This window comes from Neltuma alba, unplaced genomic scaffold, assembly GCF_004799145.2.
Source record: "Neltuma alba isolate B1F8T4 unplaced genomic scaffold, ASM479914v2 tig00001188_pilon, whole genome shotgun sequence".
Classification (NCBI taxonomy): Eukaryota; Viridiplantae; Streptophyta; class Magnoliopsida; order Fabales; family Fabaceae; genus Neltuma; species Neltuma alba.
This window is the reverse complement of record NW_021632370.1, coordinates 109,016-133,367: the sequence shown is the minus strand read 5'-3', so window position 1 is coordinate 133,367 and position 24,352 is coordinate 109,016. Positions and strand designations below refer to the sequence as shown.

General features: G+C 36.6%; 1 protein-coding gene across 1 annotated transcript; it reads left to right on the top strand.

The window, feature by feature from the left end:
* The first annotated feature begins 1,713 nt into the window (after positions 1 to 1,713).
* LOC114752737 (xanthine dehydrogenase 1-like) lies at positions 1,714 to 23,477 on the top strand. The gene is given in 16 exon segments (XM_028941459.1): positions 1,714 to 1,886; positions 2,343 to 2,504; positions 2,894 to 2,978; positions 3,089 to 3,197; positions 3,413 to 4,921; positions 5,602 to 5,844; positions 5,992 to 6,306; positions 7,054 to 7,293; positions 8,142 to 8,426; positions 8,549 to 8,770; positions 10,979 to 11,140; positions 20,483 to 20,576; positions 20,579 to 20,616; positions 21,142 to 21,378; positions 21,887 to 22,060; positions 22,918 to 23,477. Coding segments are annotated over 15 exon segments (4,092 nt in total). The 5' UTR covers positions 1,714 to 1,886; positions 2,343 to 2,368; the 3' UTR covers positions 23,161 to 23,477.
* The last annotated feature ends 875 nt before the right edge of the window (positions 23,478 to 24,352 follow it).

The window sequence follows — 24,352 nt, the reverse complement described above, 5'->3', positions numbered from 1 at the left end:
TCATCGATGTTTATGAGAATTGATAAATTTTGTTATTTTCCCACATTTTAGAAAGTTCATGTATATTTTTGTATTTAAGTAAATTTTATGGTGCCTAGTGCCTTTTGATATGAACTTTGTTGTTAAAAATATATCTTAAGGCTGACTTCATGGGCTCCACTGATGGCAAACTAATGGACGTTAACAGCGTAGCACTAGATACCCATTTTGACAACTTTACGTATATTTTGGTACTGAAGTAAATTTTATGGTGCCCAATACTTATTGGAGTAAACTTTGTTGTTAAAATTGCACCTTAATCCATGTAAGTTTTTTTTTTAATTCTTGTAGTGATTTTACATTATTTGTACATATAAATTTTGATAAAATATGTATATATTTTAGAGATAATAAATTATAGCTTGAAAAATAATATATATTTATTATGGGGAGTGAAAGGTAAAGTCTTAAAATTTAGAGAGACCAATGTGAGGAGGCAACTCGTCCAATCAAGATTTTAGCAAATAAAGAAATCATATTAACTGAAAAATCAACCATATGGTAAAAATATTATCAAACAGGTTGTAATTTAAAATATGCACCCTAAAAATCCTAAATAAAATGATGTCGAGTGAAATTTTAAGTTGCCAGTTACAATTTTTTGAACTATTTTGTAACTTTAAATGTAATATTTCCTAATAAAATGAACTGAGAACCAGCATATATTGATGGATTAAATTGTACAATATGAACAAAATCTTTGCCTGGTCATTTTACAGGTGAATCATCTAGGAAGTTATGTGAGAATATTATTATAGAGAATCATTTCACAGCGAGACAAAACGGAAATCATCCAAAAAGTGAATAATTTGACTTTTTGATTAAAAATAAATTTTATATTTATCACGTCCAATAAGAAATGAAAGTCACTCTAGATAGAACAATTTTTGTACAAATCTTAATTTATTTGTATTTAGATAATGAGTGATTTCCAATACTACTTCTCTGGTCTTTAATATAAGAGTTACTTAATTAATTTAAGTAGATTAAAAAAATTAGTTAAGTTAGTTATTTATAATAAATAGGTATTACTTTTTATAAAATATCCTTACTAATCATATGTATTTGCTAGAACTACCATTTGATGAAACTTTTGATATGTGTAACTACTAAAATGACTACTTTGAAAAAATAGATAAATATAAGAAATAAAATGGATTGAGATATTATATTTAGGATCAAATTAAAAGTCAAGCTAGCTTTTATATTATGATAGCATAATATTTTGATAAATACTTCCCTAATATATGGATAAAAAGAACAATGGATGATATATAGCCTGCCAAAGTCCCCCGTACTGCTTCGTTGTAAGATATCAAACCAAACGTATACAATATTTTTTTCATATTGAATTATTGATATTGTAGATCTGTACCCATGATATGAATGCAGACTAATAAAATTATTGCACTAGGTGCATGGCCCTTGCAGCAAATATTCCCTTTGTGCAGAGGAGGTGGATGGTTTTATACTCGGAGCTAGTTCGGCCTCCTTTTCAATTTTGAAAAAAAAAAAAAATTATTATACTACACACACATGCGAGTACAATTTAAGTATTTTCTAAAAATATTTGTTTCATAAATTAAGGTAAATTCCGCAACTTATTTATTTCTCATCCAAACATTTCCATAATAAAATATTGACAATTGGGGCAAGTAGATATCATCGTAAATTGGCAATCATCATCACCATTGCCAATTCCAGTTCCAGGGGCCGTCTTCGTCATTCGCTCTCATAGGTGTCATTGCCTTTTCTCCTTGTTCTCGTTCTCAGTTACTGGCTGCTTGTTGGCTTTCATCGGAGTTTGAGCTTTAGGTTATTCATCGGACTCTGGTTCTACTTTAGCGGTACGAATCAAAATTCTAGAACATTATGCCAGATATTTTTCATGTATTTTAGTCGCTAAATGCTCCTACTATTTATTTATTTATTTTGTTGCTGGAAATTCTGTTTGTTTTTCTGGTTGGAAATTCGATTTCGGATGCTAGCTTTATCGCGGAAAGCAGACTTTTCTTTTTCCGAGACATATTAGTTTCGTTTATAGGGAGACCTCAATAAAACAGAAAGAAAAATAGAAGAAGAAGAAGAAATTAAAATGAATCCATGGAGTTTGAGCTTACTGGAAGTCTGGAATAGAACCACCCTCTCCGGGAACGAGCTTACTGGACACGCAGTGTTTGGGAAAGAATGCTATTGCTCAGTGTCTTAGCCCAAAGGAAGGATAATATTCTTCGTTTTTTTTTTCCCCCCCCTTCTTGTTGAATCTGCATATGTATCATCCTTTTCCATTATCTACCGGACAGAATTACATACGGAGCTACTCAAGTAAATGGGGTCATTGGAGAATAGGGAAGCACCAGACCAAATTTTGGAGGAGACGAAGGAGGCCATATTGTACGTTAATGGCGTTCGTAGAGTGCTGCCTGATGGATTAGCCCACTTGACCCTTCTTGATTACCTTAGAGGTAACATTCATTGTTTGTCGATGGGTTAAATGCAGTTTAATACCAAATTAATCAACATAATTCAGTTGAATATGACAACTTTGACATCCTTAATTATCTTTTACATTAAATCGGTGAATTTTTGAACATTAAGTTCATGCTCTTTAGTTGTTGATTAGGTGGTCCTAGATACTGATGCTGACCCCGACAAGAGAAAAAGAAAAGAACTGAAAAATGCATTGCCCTTTTCTGAAATGTTCAAAAACTCCAAACCATTTCATTAATTCTTTCTTATTCACATGTAGTCAAATTTTATTTTCTTTTAAATTTTCTTTTGGGCAAAGCAAAACTGATTATAATCCCTTTCCCTGGGGGAGGGGGGTTATATATAAAAGATATCGGACTTACAGGGACTAAACTAGGCTGCGGTGAAGGTGGTTGTGGAGCTTGCACGGTTATGGCTTCTCAATATGATAGAAAAACGAAGAAATGTGTGTAAGTGTTTCTTTCTCATGTGATGCTTGTTTGGTACTCCAACATCTGGTAAATTTCTTTTTTGTTTCTTAATGTCAAATTTACCATGAAGTTTGAAATTCTTCTTCCAGGCACTATGCTATCAACGCTTGCTTAGCACCCTTATATTCTGTTGAAGGGATGCATGTGATTACAGTTGAGGGATTGGGAAGCGTGAAGCTTGGGTTGCACCCTGTCCAGGTGTTGCACACATGCTACTCCCCCCCCCCCCCCAAAAAAAAAAAAAAAAAAAAACTGCATGTCTCCTCTCTGTGTTTGGATATTCTCCGTTTATTAATTTCTCATGTTTATTGTTATAACTTCATATGCTTAGGCTATTAAATTTGTTTTTTTCCCATAAAAATTATCTTCATTGGCCCTTTGGTATTTGAACCTTGACTGTGTGAGTTCCTCAGGAATCACTAGCACGTGCTCATGGTTCTCAATGTGGATTCTGTACGCCTGGCTTTGTTATGTCCATGTATGCATTATTGAGGTCAAGTCAAACACCACCTAGCCAAGAGCAGATTGAAGAATGCCTTGCAGGAAACTTATGTCGCTGCACTGGTTACAGACCAATACTTGATGCTTTCCGAGTCTTTGCTAAAACTGATGATATGTTGTATGCTAGTGTTTCTTCATCAAGTCTCCATGAGGGTGAGTCTGTTTGCCCTTCAAGTGGCAAACCCTGTTCGTGTAAATCAAATTCCGTCAGTGATGTAGATAAAGACAGAAAATGCATACTTAGTGACAATAGACATAGACCCATCTCTTATAGTGAAATAGATGGAAGTAAATATGTAGAAAAGGAGCTCATCTTTCCACCTGAACTGCTGTTAAGGAAACCGACTTATTTAAATTTAACTGGATTTGGTGGGCTAAAATGGTTCAGGCCATTGAAACTTCAACATGTATTGGATCTAAAAGCCAAATATCCTGATGCAAAGTTGATAGTTGGTAATACTGAGGTAGGAATTGAGATGAGACTAAAGAGAATGCAGTATCAGGTTTTGATTTCTGTGATGCATGTTCCAGAACTGAATGGTTTGAATGTAAAGCAAGATGGCTTAGAAATAGGTGCTGCAGTAAGACTATCTGATCTCTTGAGTTTTTTCCGAAAGGTGATAGCAGAGCGAGTTGCTCATGAAACCGTGTCTTGTAAAGCCTTTATTGAGCAATTGAAATGGTTTGCTGGAGCACAGATAAGAAATGTTGCATCGGTTGGGGGGAACATTTGTACTGCTAGTCCTATATCAGACTTGAACCCTCTCTGGATGGCAGCTGGAGCAATGTTTCGAATTGTTGATTGCAATGGGAACATCAGGGTTATAAAAGCGGAAAATTTCTTTCAGGGTTACCGTAAGGTTGATTTGGCAAGTAATGAAATCTTGCTATCAGTATTCTTGCCATGGACCAGGGCCTTTGAGTTTGTGAAAGAATTTAAACAGTCTCATAGAAGGGATGATGATATTGCAATTGTAAACGCAGGCATGCGTGTTCATCTTCAAGAACATAATGAGAACTTGGTTGTTGTTGATGCGTCAATAGTTTATGGTGGGGTGGCTCCTCTTTCTCTTTCTGCAGCAAAAACTAAGGAATATCTCATTGGAAAGATATGGGACCAAGATCTGTTGCAAAATGCATTGAAAGTTCTTCAAAATGATGTTTTACTTAAGGAAGACGCACCTGGTGGAATGGTTGAGTTCCGGAAATCTCTGACCCTGAGCTTCTTCTTTAAATTTTTTCTTTGGGTGTCTCATCAAATGAAGGAAGAAAAGCATATCAAAGAGTGTGTACCATCATCACATCTATCTGCTTTGCAGTCAGTCCACTGCCCACCAGTTGCTGGATGTCAGGACTTTGAAATCATGAAGCATGGGACTGCTGTTGGTTCTCCTGAGGTTCATCTTTCAGCAAGATTTCAGGTTTGTATATGTACTTGTATGGTTAAATTTCATCCCTTGATCACTGGCGATGCAATCTGGTATAGATTTGCTATTAATTTCTATAATCATTTTTTTGTTTTTTTTAACCTAAGCTTGTGCAATCAGTCTGTTGAATATTGCTAATGATTGGTTGATAGGAGAAAGATAAGAATAATTGAGTATATGGCAGCATTTATCAACGAATAATCCATTCCACCTAGTTCAACAGGCAACCTCCGAATATTACTCCTAAGGTTATGGGACGAATAATTTATTTTTCAAATTTTTTTTAATTATAAAGGCGCCATTATAAATTAGGAGCTCCTTTTGTAGTTTAACACCACATCAATGAAGGGGAAAAGACGTAGCCCCTCTTCTCTTTGTGAATGTAGATCATCATGGTCACACCGCTGTATCCTTTCTCTTCTCTTGTGTGCCTCTCATTTATATTCATAAATTGTATCATTCCCTTGAAGTCAAACACTTGGATTTGGTTTCTCTCACTGTCAAAATTTCAGAGATATGATGATATTACGAAGGATCCCTATCCTGATGCTCTTATTACTATTTTTCTTAATTGGCAACTAGTGTGGTCCCATTTGCTGCACATATATGAGAAATGAACCACTGTTTTTTTTCCTTAGATTTTGTTCTTGACTTCATGTTGGAATTATGCTCAGGTAACTGGTGAGGCTGAATATACTGATGATATAAAAATGCCTTCTAATGGTCTGCATGCAGCCCTAGTGTTGAGTATAAAACCCCATGCTCGAATACTTTCAATTGATGTTTCAGGGGCTGAGTCTTCACCAGGATTTGTTGGTATTTATCTTGCGAAAGATGTACCAGGTGTTAATAATATTGGGCCAGTTGTTGCTGATGAGGAGCTTTTTGCTGAAAAATATGTCACTTGTGTGGGTCAGGTATCTAGGTTATTTAAAATGAATGTTTAGCCGTTTTCTGATGTTTGTGATTTGTATTTTTAATAATTCTGAGCTTGAAGAGTTAAAAAAAAAAAAAAAGGAAGGCTCTTTCTTTTCTTCCTATGGGATTTATGTGAGTATATACAGGTTATAGGAGTAGTTGTTGCTGATACTCATGAAAATGCAAAGCTAGCAGGAGGAAAAGTTCATGTTGAGTATATGGAGCTCCCAGCCATCTTGTCAATACAAGACGCAATTAATGCTAAAAGTTTTCATCCTAATACCGAGAGATGTTTGAGAAAAGGTGATGTAGAACGGTTGTTTCAGTCTGGTCAGTGTGACAAGATAATTGAAGGGGAAGTTCATATAGGAGGTCAAGAACACTTTTATTTGGAGCCAAATAGCACCGTTATATGGACAGTGGATGGTGGCAATGAAGTTCATATGATTTCATCTACTCAAGTAAGTCATACATTCTGATATTGAGTACTTGTAAAATATAGTATATGCATCTTTTGGAAACCTTAGTTGTAGTTGGTTCCATAGTACTCCTGTGGTCCTAAATATAAAACCCTTTTTGTAGTGTAATTTACATTATAAAAGGGTATTATATTTAGGACTGGAGGAATATCAAGTACCAATTAGTTGCTGAAAAAGGTTATAGATTTTAGCCATTTATGGCTGAACTGCATCCTGCACATACATGATCAAAGCATTCAAAATGCTAGGTTAAAGACCTCTGTAACTGGTTTCATCTCTTCCTACAAGTGGTTGTTTGCGTATCTAGTGTTCCACTGTCCAGTGTAAAAGCTGAGTTCTAGCAACTATTTTACATGCCGTCTGACTGTTTTGCCATTATTGCTTGAAAATCCATTAATTTAAATTGTAATTCTTGTATTCTAAGGATTGACAATTTATCTTGGCTTTGCGCCCTTCAAGGCCATCTTCAGTTGTGTATCTTTTTATTCTAAATTTCTGTTTGTGTTAGTGGTTTGGGAGAGTATTCAAGTTTGCTATGCATACTGATCTCATTTTAGTCCCTGTTGTATCATGATTGAGTCTTCTATACAAAGCTCCTATTAGAACTTTTAAATTTGATTAATCAAGCTCATTACCAGCCTAACAATAACAGCCTAAGTAGCAGTATACTTATGATTTTGTGGCCTCATCTTTTCCACCCTCTCATTGAGAATATCTGTGTTTTCGTAGGCCCCTCAGAAGCACCAGAAATATGTTTCACATGTTCTTGGTATTCCTATGTCAAAGGTTGTTTGCAAAACAAAGCGAATTGGTGGTGGGTTTGGGGGAAAGGAGACAAGATCGGCTTTTATTGCTGCAGCAGCTGCAGTTCCATCATATTTATTAAATCGTCCTGTGAAAATCACGTTGGACCGAGATATAGACATGATGATTACTGGGCAACGGCATAGTTTTGTGGGGAAGTACAAGGTATTGCTGCTGGTATTTTTAATGGTTTAAGATCAAAATTGCTTGGAAGTACTAAATCCTATAGAAAGCTGATTTTCTTAAAATATGTCATAGACTGAAACTGTGTACTTAGGCTTGATGCTTATTCCTTGTGAATACAAGGCTTGAAGAAGAGGATGCAAAGACATCCCTCTAGTACTTTCGTGGAGAAGCTAAAACAAATAAATCTCAGGATTTGCTTGGTAGGAGAAATGAGGGAGGAAAGGAAAGAAATCTGTGGTCCCCACACTTATCTAATCCATCCAACTAGCAGCAGAAAGGACAGGGAAGAAGAGAAGAATTTGGTGAAAAATTGATGTGGTTCCCACGCCACCCAACGCCCCATTCAATTCTTTTACTATTTGCAGCAATGCCTATGTTCCTGATGCAAGAAAAAACTGTGAAAGTCACAGAAGATTTATTATGATTTAATTATGAATATAATAGAAATAAGCTGGATTTCCTTTCATCTTGTATCCTTCATGGAACTTACTAAAGGGAGAGAAATGGTTCTTTCATGTTCTTCTATGATAGAAAATAATGCACCAAACTGAGGGCAGAAGATAAATATGCTTTGGTTTCTTTATGAAATGATTGAAAGTAAAATATTTGGGGAAATAAAAGCTAAAATAAATCAATACCAGACAGAAATTATACCTCTTGCACCCTTTTGATTAGTATGTTTTATTATTCTGGCTGTCGGTTATGGTTCTAATTATCTATTTTTAATTTTATTTGTCTTATTTTTTTTTTTTAACCTGTGTTGTTTAAATTTGAATGATACCTTTTTTGACTTCATATATAATGTGGTTCAAAATTATTTGACTCAGGTTGGATTTACAAATGAGGGGAAGGTACTAGCACTAGATCTTGAAATCTATAACAATGGTGGAAATTCGTTGGATCTGTCTCTTCCAGTTCTTGAACGGGCTATGTTTCATTCAGATAATGTGTATGAAATTCCAAATATGAGGATAGTGGGAAGGGTTTGCTTCACTAATTTCCCTAGTCACACTGCTTTCCGTGGATTTGGTGGTCCTCAAGGCATGCTTATTGCCGAAAATTGGATCCAAAGAATTGCTGTGGAAGTCAAGAAGAGCCCAGAAGTGATAAGAGTAATATAGAATTTTGTTATATATTCATTATTGTGTTGTTCCTACGAATTAGTGTTAGCTCCGTCACTACTGGTTTTGTAGCATTTTCCTGTCAATTTTCTTAAGCTAAGCTGCTTTTTCAGGAAATAAATTTTCAAGGTGAGGGATCCCTGTTGCATTATGGCCAGCAGCTTCAACACTGTACATTAGTCCAGCTATGGGATGAACTTAAGTTATCCTGTAACTTTGTGAAGGCGCGTGAAGAAATTGATCTATTCAATGGTCATAATCGGTGGAGAAAGCGTGGCATTGCAATTGTTCCAACCAAGTTTGGCATATCCTTTACCACAAAGTTTATGAACCAGGTAATATCTGAGTTCTAATGTGGGTGTGTGTGTGTGTGTGTCTATATATATATATATGTGTGTGTTTTTTTCTTTTTTGGGTGTTTCCTGAGCAACCAGGGGGGGTTTGGGGGATTGGAGGGGAAAAATAGGCACTTTTCTGTGGAATGGCAATATGCTTAGGTACTTTATGTTAAGTCAAGGGTTTCAATATCATTCAAGAGCAAAGCAAAAGGCAGAAAATGAAAGCCCAGGAGAAAGATAGATTGTGCGCAAGTTTTCCAAGGACCGAGTAGCCATTGGTAGGGATACAACCAGAGCTAGTTTGTAATCATATTGTTGAAAATTGACTACAATCTCCTCATTGATCTAATTATGCACATGTTTTAGTGAAGGATGTGGTTTGCTTTCTTAAAAAATGCAAATCTTTATCTGTTTTAGGTAGCATTAATTTCTGAGTTTCATAGGTTTTGTTTGTGCTGTTCTTGTGGGTTTAATTCATGGGTTCCACTGGCAGGATGCAGTATTGGGCCCTGTTTGGAATTGGAAAATGAACGGTTTTCATGGAAATGCAATTGGAAAATAAATTGGAACTGGAATTGGAAAATGTTATAAAACCATCTTTGGTATGACAAAAACATAAACGGAATCTTGATATAATTTTGTTTGATACAAATGAATTATGGAAATGGAAGCCAAAGAAGTGAATAGACAATGATGCCTTTATCTTCTTCATCCTCACATTTCCTCCCAACCCTTCATCAACAAAATTTTTCAGAAATCACAAACAACAAATTAAATTCTGGAAATCTGAAAGTCAAGATATACTTTATCAGCTTACCTAGATCAAACAAACCAAAGAACCTTCAACCACCATCAACAAACACAAAAACTGTTCAGAAATCATAACCCATGAATATGTAAAAGAAAAATTGCTCAGGCGTTGAGTATTCAAATCTAATTCTTTTTGAACCCTGGACCCATCAAACCACATTGAAGATCTGGAAGCTGTCAGCGAAGTGGGACACCTGCTGTGCTGCTGTTGAAGATTTTGCCATCAAAGCTGCCATTGGTCGAAGGTGCTTTCGGCAAATAGGGGTGTCGCCATGGAAGTTCCCTTTAATCGGAGTTGCCATTGCCATCCCTGTTGGTGGTGGCTTCTATAGCCAAAATTGAACCATCTCAAGGGGGTGCTCGTTGGAGAAGGAGGTAGTGATGGAGAGAACAGAGAGAATGGTGGGAGGGGGTACGAAGGTCAATGGATGGCAGGAGTGAACAATAGATGATGGCGAGAGAAAAAAGAAAAGACAGATAACAGTCTGGCTTGGGATGTCCAGCAAGAAGACGAATGAGATAGAGTGCTGTGTGAAAAATTCAAGGATGATGAGGGGTGTTTTGGTCATCAGAAATGATTTCCTAGGAAAATTTACATTTTCCGTGAATCCATGGTATGTAAAAAATAAATTAAAGGGGAGCCGGTTGTTGGTGACAGTGTTCCATAGATACTTAGCCAATTCCCATATGTAATCAGTTCTTAAGTTAATCAGAAAGCATATTCAGTATATTATTTTTCTCAATCTCTTCTCTCTTTTCATTTGCTTTTTTACCTCTTTCTCTGTTTCCTCCTTACCTTCCATATTTCCTTTCTCTTTCCCGACCTACTTTCATATCAGTCCAGCTCAATAAATCATTTTCCAGCCTTTTGCTTGAAAATCATCACCCAAGAACCCAATGTCATGCCAACCAGACTATGGGAAATGGGATTTCCATTTTCATTTCCTGGACCCCATTTCCAGCAAACTAAACAGGGCCAAATCCTACCTTTTATATTTCTTATGAACTCATCATCTCGCTAAAGATTAAGTTTAATATTTCTTACAATCACTCATATTGCGCTTGATCTCTGAAGCTTCAAGGGAGTAGGGTATAATCCTCCCTACTGTATTTCATTCCTTAATATTATTGTCCAATATACAACATGCTGTAGCTTATAAGTTTTATACCTGTTTTAAATGTTCTTTTGAGTGATAGGATGACGACTTACATTTCTTGATTAGTGATTTAGTTTGAGCGTATTTTTATGATGTTTTCTGTTTAGAATCCTTCCTTTTTTTCTGTTATCTTTTTAGACAGTTCACTAATTTTGTTATATGTTTCAAGATTCAAATATTGATGAATTTATTATAAACAAATATATTGATGAATTTTGTATCTTCTCAATAACTTCAGGCAGGCGCTCTGGTTCATGTCTATACTGATGGAACTGTTTTAGTTACCCATGGGGGAGTAGAAATGGGGCAGGGCTTGCATACAAAAGTTGCTCAGATTGCTGCCTCAGCTTTCGGTATCTCCCTTAGTTCTGTCTTTATATCAGATACAAGTACTGATAAGGTAAATTATCTACCCGCTTATTTGGGTTTATGATATTGTGTTCTAAATTTCTCAAAGGAATATTTGAGGTAAGGATTATTACTGTATTTCTCTTTGTCTTTTCCTCTTTCCTTTTTGCTGCTAAGTCATAATGCTTCACAAATGTTGGCTTAGGTCATTGAACTATTCAAGAAAGCTACAGGGATTACTGAAAAGAATGAAATAAGAATTGATAAGGATAATGTTATCTGTTTGATGATAAAACTATTTATCGAAAACTAAACTTTTCAGCACTATAGAAAACTAACTACAAAAATGAACTTAGAAATGAACAACTACAGCCCCCAGCACATATGGCTTAGAGCATGCTGGTTTCTGTAGCATGTTTTTTTTGTAACTATAGAATTGGCAGGTGTGAATGATTCAGTTTTATTCATCTTGTGTACTGTACAATGAATATCTAGAGGAGAGGAGAATCAGGAGAGATTGCAAGAGATATCGAGGAGGGATTCTAGAGGGATTCTAGAGGGATAATTTGAGCTAAATCTAATCCCTCATAATCTGCCTAATATTTTGGTACTAATAATTATTTACATATTAACCACACTCCCCTTCAAGTTGGATCATCAATGCTAATTGTGTCTAACTTGCTTATGAAGTTCTCGAACAAATCTCCAGGAAGCCCTTTGGTGAGAATGTTGGCCAGCTGCTGCTTTGAGATCACATAGGATAAACATACAATTCCTTCCTCACTTTTTCTCTAATAAAGTGCTGGTCAGCCTCAACATGTTTGGTTTCGCTCTATTGTATTGGGTTGAGAGCCGTGTTTGAAGCTGCCTTGTTATAACAAAAGAGTTTCATTGGTTTGCTGATTTGAAATTGAGCCTCATCTGCTACTCTCTTCAATCAGAGACCCTTCATAATACCTTAAGCCAAAGCTCTCAATTTTGATTCTGCACTACTTTTAGACACAACCTTTTGCTTTTTACTTTGCCATGTCACTAGAATTCCTCACACAAAGGTACAATAGCTAGATGTTGATCTGCTATCCTCTTGGGCCTGCCCAGTCTACATCGGGATAAATTTTCACGATTCTACATTCACACTTCTTGAGGAAGAGTCCTTGTCCTGGTGTCCCTTTCAAGTATCTCAGAATTTTATAGGATGCATCCATGTGTTTCTTTCTTGGTGAGTGCATATGCTGACTTGCTACGCTTACTATAAAGGCAATGTCGGGCCTTGTGTGTGACAAGTAGATCAAGTTCCCAACTAGTCTCTAGTATCTCCCAGTATCTACTGGTTCCTCATCTTTCTGTCTTTTTTTTTTGTTTTTCTTCCTCTTCCGTAGTAGTGGCTTTCTTCTTGCTTTGGTTGGTGCTACTCTTTTTAACACTGATTGGAGTTTTAACTTGCACCCAAGAATGCCAGTCTCTTTAAGGAAATCAAGAATGTACTTCCATTGGGAGACATAAATCCCTCTTTTTCACCGTGCAACCTTCATTTTTAGGAAATATCTTACTTTTCCAAGGTCTTTGACTTTGAACTCTCGATCTAAGGCTGTCTTTATTCTGTTTATCTCATCAACGTCATCACCTATGAGGATAATGTCGTTCACGTAGACAATAAAGATTGCCTTTAGTTCTCCATTCTTCTTGACAAACATTGTATGATCTGACAAACTTTGATTGTAGCCTTTAGTTTTTAAAACCTTGGAGAATTTGTCAAACCACGCCTGAGGTGATTGTTTTAAACCCTACAGGGACCTCTTCAACTCACACACTTGGTTTTATCTTTTATTGAAACCAGGAGGAAGTGTCATGCAGACTACTTGTTTCAACTCACCATTGAGAACTGCATTTTTAATGGCTAGTTGTTCTAGTAGTCAATCTAAGTTGGCTACAATTGACAGTAGAACCCTAATTGTATTCAATTTTGCCACTAGAGCAAATGTATCGTTTTAGTCTAGCTAGCCCATAGGTTTGAGTGAGACCTTTAGCGACTAAATGTGCCTTAAACTTGTTGAGTGTGCCATTGGTATTATATTTTGGGGTAAAGACTCACTTGCATGCTACTGTTTTCTTCCTTTTTGGTAGATTCACTACTTCCCATCTTCCATTTTTCTCCAATGCCATCATTTCTTCCATTACGGCTTTCTTTCACTCAGGATGCTCAGGTGCCCCATACACATTGTTAGGTATTTTGATTTTATCAAGATTAGTAACGAAAGCACCATAATCATGAGATAGAGTGGCATATGATACATACTTTTGGACAGGGTGCATGGTATAGGAGCAGGTCTTGTTGCTCAAGGCAATAGGAGGATCTTCTTCGTCGACTTCCTTAATCGATTCAGAATCTCCCATTTGGTTAGACTCTGACAGAGCTCTGGGCATGTTGAGTTCTATAGTCTCTTTATCTCATAGTGAGTACACCTTGTGATGTTTATTGCCAGTCTTATCTCCCCTTGTTTTTGGCACTTGTGCAACGTTGGGTGGAGCAAGAGCAACAGGTGTTTTTATGGGCTCGACAGGTACAATAGACTCAATAGTAATAGGTTCAAGGACTGGTGGTAGAGGTTCAGGTATACTTTTGACAGGCTGAAATTGACTCCAACTCTTCCCCTCAATTGAAGACTTTGGAAAATATGGATTGTGCTCGGAGGAGACATCACGACTGACAAAGAGGTGTTTGGAAGTAGGATCATACACTTATACCCTTTCTGATTAGAGGAGTACCCTGAAAAGATACGCTTGACAGCATGAGGATAAAGTTTGGATTGAGGGTTATGAAGGTGAATGAAGACGGAATGGCCAGAGACTCGAAGTGGAAGGTGGTGATCAAGATGAGCAATAGGATGAGTGTCATGTAGTTTGTCTAGGGGAGAGACAAAAGAGAGGACCATACTTGGCATATGATTGATTAAATGGGTTGGGGTAAGAATGGCATTCTCCTAAAAATACTTAGGCACATTACATGTAAAAAAGAGAGCTTTAGCAACCTCAAGAAGATGTCTATTTTTTCTTTTGGCAATGCCCTTCTGTTCTAGACTGTGAGGGCAAGAGCTATTGTGAACAATTCTATTTGTTTTAAGAAAAGTGTTAAGGTGATAATTAAAATATTCTGTGGCATTATTAGTGTACAAAACCTAGATAGTGGTGTTGAACTGACTTTTAACAAGATTCAAGAATTCCATAAAGACAGTGGGAACAATTGCTTTTTCTTTAAGTAAGTAAACTGAAGACATTCTTGTGTGGTCATCAATAAAAGTTACAAATCACTTGGAGTAGGTACGATTTGAGATACGAGACGGACCCTAAACATTACTATGAATTATAGAGAATGGGTGAGTTGGTTTTATTAATGTGACGGAGGAAAAGGTGTGCGATGGTGTTTCGCAAGTTCTTAACAATCACAATGAAGAATTGAATTTTTATTAAGGGAAAAATGAGGAAACAAACATTTCAAATAGGGAAAACTAGGATGACTCATCCTTTTATGTTGTGATAAAATTTCATTATTGTGAGAGGTAGAGACGAGACCATTTATTTGCGAACACAAAGCAGCTATGGTAGAGACGTCAAGATAATAGAGTCTATCATGCTCTCTAGCCGCTTCCCCATTGGGAGATCCTGAAAAATATAGCAAGTCGGAAAAAAGTAAACACCACAATTTCAAATAGGCTAGATGTGGGACATATAAGACAGAGTCAATATGAAAGGAATTTGAAATAGTCACTGAGCCTTTCCCAGCAACAGTAGAAGCAATGCCATTGGTAGTGGTCATTTTTTCATTATCAGCATATGGGAAACTAGTAACAAGTATCCGAGCATCCGAGGTCATATGATTAGTAGCATCGATGAAGGAAGCAAGCTATGAAGTGCAAACGAGGTAGTACTTGTGTGAGCTATAGAGGCAGATGCCATAGGTGGTGGTTGTTGTTGTGTTTGAAGGCCTTTGAGAGTAGTGAGCAACTGATGGAATTGCTTATTTGACAGATTTGGTAGTGATTCAGAGGACGGGGAAGGTTCCTGTGATGCCTGATAGCCACGGGGCTTACCCTTACGAGATTTCTAATTAGCTGGCTTGCTGTGGATGTCCCAACAACAGTCACACGTATGACCCTGTTTCTTGCAATAATCACAGGTGATTTTGGCTTTAGTAGAATATGATGAGGCTGCACCTTTACTGCAAGACTTAGAGATAGAGGAAGACGGAGTTGGCAACATAACTTGACAGCGAGAGGCAATAATTTGAGGAACATACCATGTAGAATTGGTATGTGTGAATGATTCAATTGTATACATCTTGTGTACTATGTAATGAATATACAGAGAGATGAGAATCAGGAGAGATTATAGGAGATCCTAACAGTGTTTAATTTGGCAACTACTATGAATGTCTCCGTATAATCTGTGCCATGGATCTGTGAGAGACTTTTTACTACAAGCCTTTCTTTGAATTTCTCAATGGTTCTGTCAGCTTTATATTTTACTGTAAACACCCACTTACATCCCACAGCTTTCTTCCCTCGGGGCAAAGTTACTTCTTCCCATGTGCCATTTTTCTTTAATAAATTCATTTCTTCCAAGAATGCTTCCTTCAACTTTGGAGATTTTAGGGCTTCTTTAATATTTGCTAGTGTTTCAATGCTGTCTAGGTTACCAACAAATGCTCCATATTGAGATGATAAGCCTTGTAGGAAATATAGCTTTCAATTGGGTGTTTCGTGCATCTTCTTGGCTCCTTCCTCAAGGCAATTGCAAGGTCCAGATCTACTTCTATACTTTTTTCATGATCTGCATCATTTGCAACAGACTCATCAAATCCCTTGGTGACAGGATCTATCAACATCTCAGATTCCTGGTAATGCTTAGAACTTGAAGACCTATTAGTTTTACCTTGTCTACTATAAAATTTTTTAAATTCTTTACTGACTTTGGTTTTGTTTTGAGGTTGTCTCTCCCCCTCTTCATATCCTAAGTAAGGTTGGGTGTTGTTGCCCTCCCCTTTTGAAGACTGCAGTTCCCTTACATACTACCCATGAATTGTGGTATGGTAAAAAGATTTTGACTCATAGAAAGTAACATCACATATGATAAATAATTGTTTTCTTTCAGTGTCATAGCATTTGTATCCCTTGTGAGAACTCGAGTAGCCTATGAAGAAACATTTGATTGCTCGTGAATCTAGTTTTCCTTGGTTATGCAAATGAATATAAAAAGTGCAACCAAAAACTTTCAAAGGAAGGTTGTTTTGAAGATAGGGAACATATTGCGTTTTTTGTAATACTTCAAGTAGGGAACATATTGCGTTTTTTGTAATACTTCAAGAGGTGTTTGAAAGGACAAAGGTCTACTAGGCATTCTGTTGATGAGAAAAGTGGCGGTGAGGATGGCATTGCCCCAGCGGAATTTTGGTACGTTATGTGTGAGGAGGAGAGTGCGTGCTACTCCCAAAATGTGGCGGTTTTTTCTTTCAGCAATGCTATTTTGTTGAGGAGTATAGGGGTAGGAATGTTTATGAATAATGTCATTCTGTTGTAAGAAGGTACCAAGAGTTTCGTTATTATATATTCTGTACCATTATCAGTATGAAGGATTTTTATAGATGTTTGAAATTGGTTTTTCATCATTTGGAAGAAATTTAGAAAAACAGAATGAACCTCAGTTTTTTCTTTTAAAAAGTACGTCCAACACACTCTAGGGTGATCATCAATAAAAGCTATAAACCATTTGTGGTGAGTTCTATTGGGGATACGGCTAGCCCCCACAAATCATTATGAATGGCTGAAAAAGGGGTTGATGGCTAATAAATATTCCGATGAAAAGTAGTATGTTGGTGCTTTGTAATTTCACAAACTTCACAGTAAACTTTGGAAATGCCTTTATTTGAAAAATTCGAAGGAAACATTTGAACTGAATATTGAAAATTTGAGTGCCCAAGACGTTTATGCCATAAAAGTAGATCACTATCACTAGAAAGGGAAACATCATTGCTAGTACTAGGATGCATGGAAGCTTCATCAAAGCAGTATAGAGCATTAAGTTCCTTAGCATAACTAATCGTCTTCCTTGTTGACATGTCCTGAAATAGGCAATAAGAATCACAAACATCAGCATGGCACTTTGGTTTTAGTAAGTTTATGAACTAAGAGCAAGTTGCATTTTAAATTTGGGACATTTAAAACAGCATAAAGTGTAATCTGGCCTGAAGTTTTAATGTTCCCTATACCCACTACTAGGGATATAGAGGCGTCAACTATCTTAAGGGACCCATCACAAGGAGTATAGTCATTAAATACAGCACGATTATCAGTCATATGGTCAGAAGCACCAGAGTCAACTATCCAGCACCTACCAAAACACAAGCTTTGGATATATAGCAACAGTAGGTCGAGATTCACTGCGTGCTGCTTGTCTGGTAGGTTGAAGATTAGAGAGAATTTCTATCAGTTTTGAGATTTGCTCACTGGGTATGTTTTGGGACGTTACGGGTCTATCTTCGTTTTTTTCAGCAACACAGGCTCTTCCTTTCCCTCTTTTGGGCTTCCAGTCTGCTGGTTTCCCATTAATATCCCAGCAAATATCTTTAGTGTGACCTGTCTTCTTACAATACTCATATAGATTTAGTTTTCTGACCCTTTTGATCAGTGCCACAAGAGAAACGAGCAGAAGAAGATTCAGGGTTAACGGGAGAATCTGAGAGGGGTTTTAGCATAACCTTTCCGTGTGAGTCTTCCCTCCTTACTTCAGCAAAGACCTCTCGAACAGTGGGAAGAGGGACTTGGCCGAGAATGCGCCCCTTCACAGCATCAAGGTCATCATTGAGTCCGACCAGAAATTCAAACAAGCGTCTTCTTATATTGTGCAACATCCTCTGGGCATTTCCAAGACTTTTCATTTTGAAGGTCTAGCTCCTGGCACAATGCAAACATGTTTAAATAATGCTCATTGAGATTTCTTGTACCTTGTTTCCTTTGCCATAATTTAGTCTTAATTTCAAAGGCTTGTGAAACATTTTCTCCGTTTGAGTAAGCTTCCTTGACAGCATCCTAGATTTCCTTAACCGTTAAGAGGAACATAGGAACTATTGCATTGATGAGCCAAGACGCTACCATCGAATTTTCAGTCTTCTAGAGTCATGCAAGTTGCGAGTTGGTGGTAGCTAGGCATAGTGAGCTACCGATGAGGTAGCCAATTTTGCCTCTCCCTTCCATCGCAAGCAGAATTGATTATGCCCATTCCCCATAATTGTTGCCCGTCAGCTTCTTTGGGACGATCAGGACGATGTTGCCTTCAAAATTTGGTGTCGTCAGCGGTATCCTAGAATTCAAAAAGTTTGAGGGCCTAAGCTCCATGTTCGACTTGGTCGACTCAGTGGGTATGTCGTTGGGCATTGTGTGTCAGGTTGGTGATTACTAAACAGAGTAATCTCCCCCTTCGTGCTGTAATACCCAAGAGAGTAGGGATGTAGATTTGAAGAATTCTGTATTCTTATTCATAAAGCATATTGTACAGAGGTATATATACATTGAGTCAGAGAAACATAAAAGGAAAACTAATAAAGGCCCTAACAGTAAAGAATCAAGATATGAAAGAATCAAATAAAGTCTATGAATTTTTCCTGATTCCTGGGAGCTGTTCTCGAGATTTTCCCCAGGATCATACCTACATAGCACCAAAATCAATTGCCCATAGGAAAATCCATAAAAGAAAACTAAAAGAAAGGGAGAAGAAACCAAAGGAATGGTAAAGCATGTATGGGATTTTGATATTCAAATATGTTGCTGTGGTTAATATGTAAATAATTATTATTACTGAAATATTAAGCAGATTATGGGGGGATTAGATTTAGCTCATAAACACTGTTAGGATCTTGGTGTCCCTTGCAATAAACTTAGACTAGCAAATCTACCAGTTAGACGTAAAAAATACATTCCTAAATGGTGACCTAAAAGACGAGGTATACATGATACCTTCACCTGGATTTCCAACCTACTACCCAAACATGGTGTGCAAATTGAAGAAGTCCTTGTATGGCCTGAAGCAATCACCACGCGCTTGGTTCGAACGTTTTACTCATGTCTTGAGAAGAGAATGCTAGAAGCAAGGGCAAAGTGATCATACTCTTTTCTTCAAACGTAGTCCTTACTGGAGATGACCCAGAAGAAACTGAAAGGATAAAAGAATCCATAGCACAAGAGTTCCAAGTAAAAGACTTGGGAGATATGAAATACTTCCTAGGCATGGAGGTAGCTTGATCAAAGAAGGGGATCTATAACCCTCAATGCAAGCGCGTACTTGATCTACTTAAAGAAACAGGCATGTTAGGGTGCAAATGAGCTCTACCCTTGTACAAGTTACAACCAAGAAAAGGAAGAAGAATGATGAGTCCAAGAACAAAGAAGAAGGCAATGAAGAAGAGGAAGAAGAGGAAAGTGAAGGGGATGATGTTGATAAAGGTAGGTATCAACAGCTTGTGGGAAAACTCATCTATCTCTCCCATACAAGGCTTGACATTGTATTTGCAGTTAGTGTAGCTAGCCAACATTCATATGCCCTAAAAGAGAAACATCTCAAGGCGGTCTATAAAATCCTCAAATATTTGAAAGGCACACTAGGCAAAGGTATATTATATGAAAAATCCAATAAGCAAAGTGTTGAGATATTCATAGATGCTGACTATGCAGGGTCTTATGGGGATAGGAGATTCACAATAGGTTATTGTGCCTATGTTTAGGGAAACCTAGTAACCTAGAGAAGCAGTTGTTTCACGAAGCATTGCAAAATCGAAGTATCGAGTTGTAGCACGAGGAATATGTGAACTAATTTGGATTAAAAGTCTTAAAAGAACTAAAGATTCAAATAGAGTTCCCTACGAAATTGTACACTGACAGCATGGCTGCCGTAACTCTATCTCACAATTCGGTTCACCGTGACAAAACCAAACATGTGGAGGTGGACAAACATTTCATTAGAGAAAAGATTGATGACGGACTAGTTACCCTTATTCATGTGTCCACATGGAGACAAATAGCTGATATCTTAACAAAAGGACTCCACAAAGAGAAATTTGAAGAGTTTGTGGGCAAGTTGGACATGATTAACATCTATAATCCAACTTGAGGGGGAGTGTGGAAAATCCCAAGATTAGCTCCCAGGAATCAGGAAAATTTAATAGACTTTATTTGATTCTTTCATATCTTGATTCTTTATCGTTAGGGCCTTTATTAGTTTTTCTTTTGTGCTTCTCTGACTCAGTGTATATAGATCTCTGTACAATATGCTTTATGAATAAGAACACAGAATTCCCCGAATCCACCTCCATACTCTCAGATCCACTCATGTTTACTATGCACATTAGGTTCCTAATGCTACACCAACGGCAGCTTCTGCAAGTTCTGACATGTATGGAGCAGCAGTTTTGGATGCATGCAAGAAAATAAAGGCACGCATGGAGCTATTGCTTCTCAACAAACTTTTAATTCTTTTGCTGAGGTACTCTCCCAATTGCATTTTTTTTTTGTCTTACCTAAAGTATCCACTCAGAGTAAAGGACTTAACTGAAGAATGTCTCACTTATTATGTATTATGATAGTTGTGTTTCTGTATCCTATTCGTTGAGGTGTTGTGCTGAATAAAGAACCTTGGGAAGAGTCTGTTAAAGATGCTGGACTGTTGTTTCTTGTGAGGAGTTAGCATCTGGAGATAACTTGCGCTGAAATATAATTTTTCTAGTGGATATCATTCATCGGTGGTTTTTTCCATTATTCCCCAATCCTTAATAAATACATTCTTATGGATAACTTAGCCCACATGATAATAGAATTTAGTACAGTACTCTTAGGGTTACTTTAGAAAAAGCCTGTGTCATATTTTGAGTCCTTCTGAAGATTATATGCTGTATAGGTTTTTTTAACAATCAGTAGAAAGCATCTTTTATATTTTCTCTGCCATTCCAAGGTGCCTTTTGCTTGGAAATTGTCATTTGATAATATCTTTTCGTGCATTTATCATTTTCAGCTGGCTAGTGCATGCTATGCAGAGCGAATTGACCTCTCCGCCCATGGATTTTATATTACCCCTGATATTGGATTTGATTGGAAAACTGGTAAAGGAAATCCATTTAGGTACTTCACTTATGGGGCTGCATTTGCTGAGGTTGAAATTGATACCTTGACTGGAGATTTTCATACAAGAGAAGCAAATGTAATTTTGGATCTAGGGTACTCTCTGAACCCTGCCATAGATGTTGGACAGGTAATTTCCATTCTTAGTTTATTTTTGGTTTTTTTATTGTTGGGATAGGGAATGAAATTTAAGAGAAGTGCAAAAGAAGGAAAGATCCTTGGAAAAGAAAAGAGAAAAATGGCTGTATCTTCAGTCAGTCACTTGTCCTCAAGTTTTATAATCATGGACTGCAACTTGGTCTTATTGAATTATTTAAATACTTGTATTCACCATTAGTCTTTCTATCTTATAAAAGCTTTGGGAAAACATTATTAGACAACAATGGTTGTTACATATAAAATTATATTCACCTTAGCCTGTAAGAATCAATAAAAAGAAAAATTCAAATTCCACACCTACCATGCCTTTGTTACCGGATTTTTAGTTCATTTTATTAATCTAGGTCTCTCTGTAGCATATTAGCACAGAATGTTCAGCAATTCTGACCTTCTGTTTGCATTTCATTTCAAATTTTCTTGAATTCGCATTTGATTTATTTTTGCAAGATATACTCGATTCTTGTTACTCCTTTCAACAGATTGAAGGAGCTTTTGTTCAAGGTGTGGGTTGGGTAGCCCTGGAAGAACTTAAATGGGGAGATGGAGCCCATAAATGGATTTCCCCTGGGTGCCTTTACACATGTGGGCCTGGAACATATAAACTTCCTTCAGTAAATGATGTTCCCTTGAAATTTAATGTCTCACTTCTCAAGGTATGTTCCGGAATAACTTTAGTTCTTTTCTTTTGGGGCAAGTGGGAGTGGGTGATGCATATGGAAGCGACTCCGTTGTGCTATATTGCTTGGTGTGACTATGGTGTTAGGTGCATAAAACTATATTTTTCTATCACTAGAATATTCAGTTGTGATTGATGTTTTTTCCAAGAGAAGGAACAGGTAGATTACTGTAGGTTTCCGCGTAGGAAATTGTGGTTATAGATGAGGAAAAATAAACCATGTACACTGCTCTAGTTGCACATATGGTTAGCTTTAGCAAGTTTATGTTGATGTTAATTTCTTGACAATTCCTTCTAGGTTTCTTTCAACTTTATTTCCACAACTGCGCCTCCTTAGATAGTCGTAAGATTAATGTAGGGATATGTTGCATTGAAATAGTAGCACATGCATGTTATCACTCGTTTCCTAAAGCATAATGTGATTTCTTTTGAAGTGAACAAAACTTAGGTCAAGTTGTCTATATCCATTAGGTCAACTTCATAGCAACTAACAATAGCAAAATAACAAGTGTCCATATGAAAATTTACAATTCCTAATTTACATTATAAGAGATGATACAAAAATTTGCAAGTGTTCATAAGTGAATTTATTAGTGCACAGACGCATTTTAACAATTAATAATAACAAAATAATAAGTATAATTGGAGAATTTGACCTAATGAATATAAACAACTTTGAAATTTGTCATATAAAACGAATTTTTAAGGGTGCTATCTCTTTTGGTCTTTTTCTCAACAGACACCACATTTCTGCACAAATTCTGAGTTTGCTGCATGATAGTAACTCCATCTTTCTTTCTTTCTTTTTTTTTGTCCGTGCCTCTTAACTGATAGGGTCATCCAAATGTCAAAGCCATCCATTCATCTAAAGCTGTTGGTGAGCCTCCGTTTTTCCTAGCATCTTGTGTATTCTTCGCCATCAAAGACGCCATTAGAGCTGCAAGAGCAGAAATGGGGTATAATGATTGGTTTCCTCTTGATAATCCAGCAACACCTGAGAGGATCCGAATGGCTTGTTTGGATGAAATTACCTCTTTAATTGTTAACTCCGATTTTCATCCCAAGCTCAGTGTCTGATGTTCTTTTTTATATATCATATGGACATATTGCTTCATTTCTGAAACTTGTGTCAAAAAAACATCCCTCACCATCAGCATGGAATCCCAGACATTTTTTGGGGGGTTTATTTGTACTAAAGAAAGTTGCACAAATTGGGTTTGCCCCGTTCCCACCCTCTAATTCGCTTCCTATGGATTTTGTAGTTGTGTTCATGGGGAAATTGTCTTCTACGTACGGTTAAATAGCATGTGTATATGTATCTTAGATCAATAAAGGGGCCATGTTAAACTAACATTGTCATGTTTTGTTTATTTGAATTATCAGTGACTAGTGTAGGTCATGTGTGTTGCATGAAATCTAAGAATTAAGCTACATTGATCATCACTCATAAATAGCATGGCTTGTTAGATCTTTTGTATATAAATTATATACTGATTTGCTGGATCATGAAAAATGAGGTTGAAGTGCAACATCTTTCCGGCTTACAGCGACCATGTGTCTTTATTTTCACGTGGCAAATGTCATTCCTTTGATTTTCTTTTTCAAAACGATTTTTTTTTTTTTTGCATGGATGTTTATTACTTATCTGTACTTATAATATTGGTTTTTAACCATAATAATGAGGAAGAATGACAATCTGGGCTTAGAGGATCCTTTTTTTGTTTTTTTGGGGCTACGCTTGAGGTAATCCTTGTCGACGGACATCACTGATTGATTTAATTATAATAAAGTTCTATAAGATTTTAATTTGTTAATGAAGTTCCTCGGGCCTTATACTCATTATGAAATGATTGAATGCTCTTATTGACCCTTTCATTTCGGACTGATCGAACCCATATTTGCCGCTGTCTTTCGCTCCATACCTTTCCTTTGTTGCTTTGTTTTCATGATACAATTTTACAATGAGATCTTTATTTATTTTTATTTGAATATGAAAAATAGTTATCTTGGTATGGGTGTTAATTTAAAAACTTTGTATTAAGCTTGAAATGTTATTTAGTGAACTTTGTAATTTTGGCCTTGAATTATTTTAAGAAAAGAATGTATCAAGAGAAACATTAATGGATGAAATTAATAAATGGGTTAAAGTAGTAAATTATAGGGTTAATATAAACTTTAGTCCTTCAAATTTATTTTCATTTTGTTTTTGATTCTTTAAGTTTCAAAGCATAAGTTTAGGTCCTTTAAGTTTCTTTTCATTTAAAATATG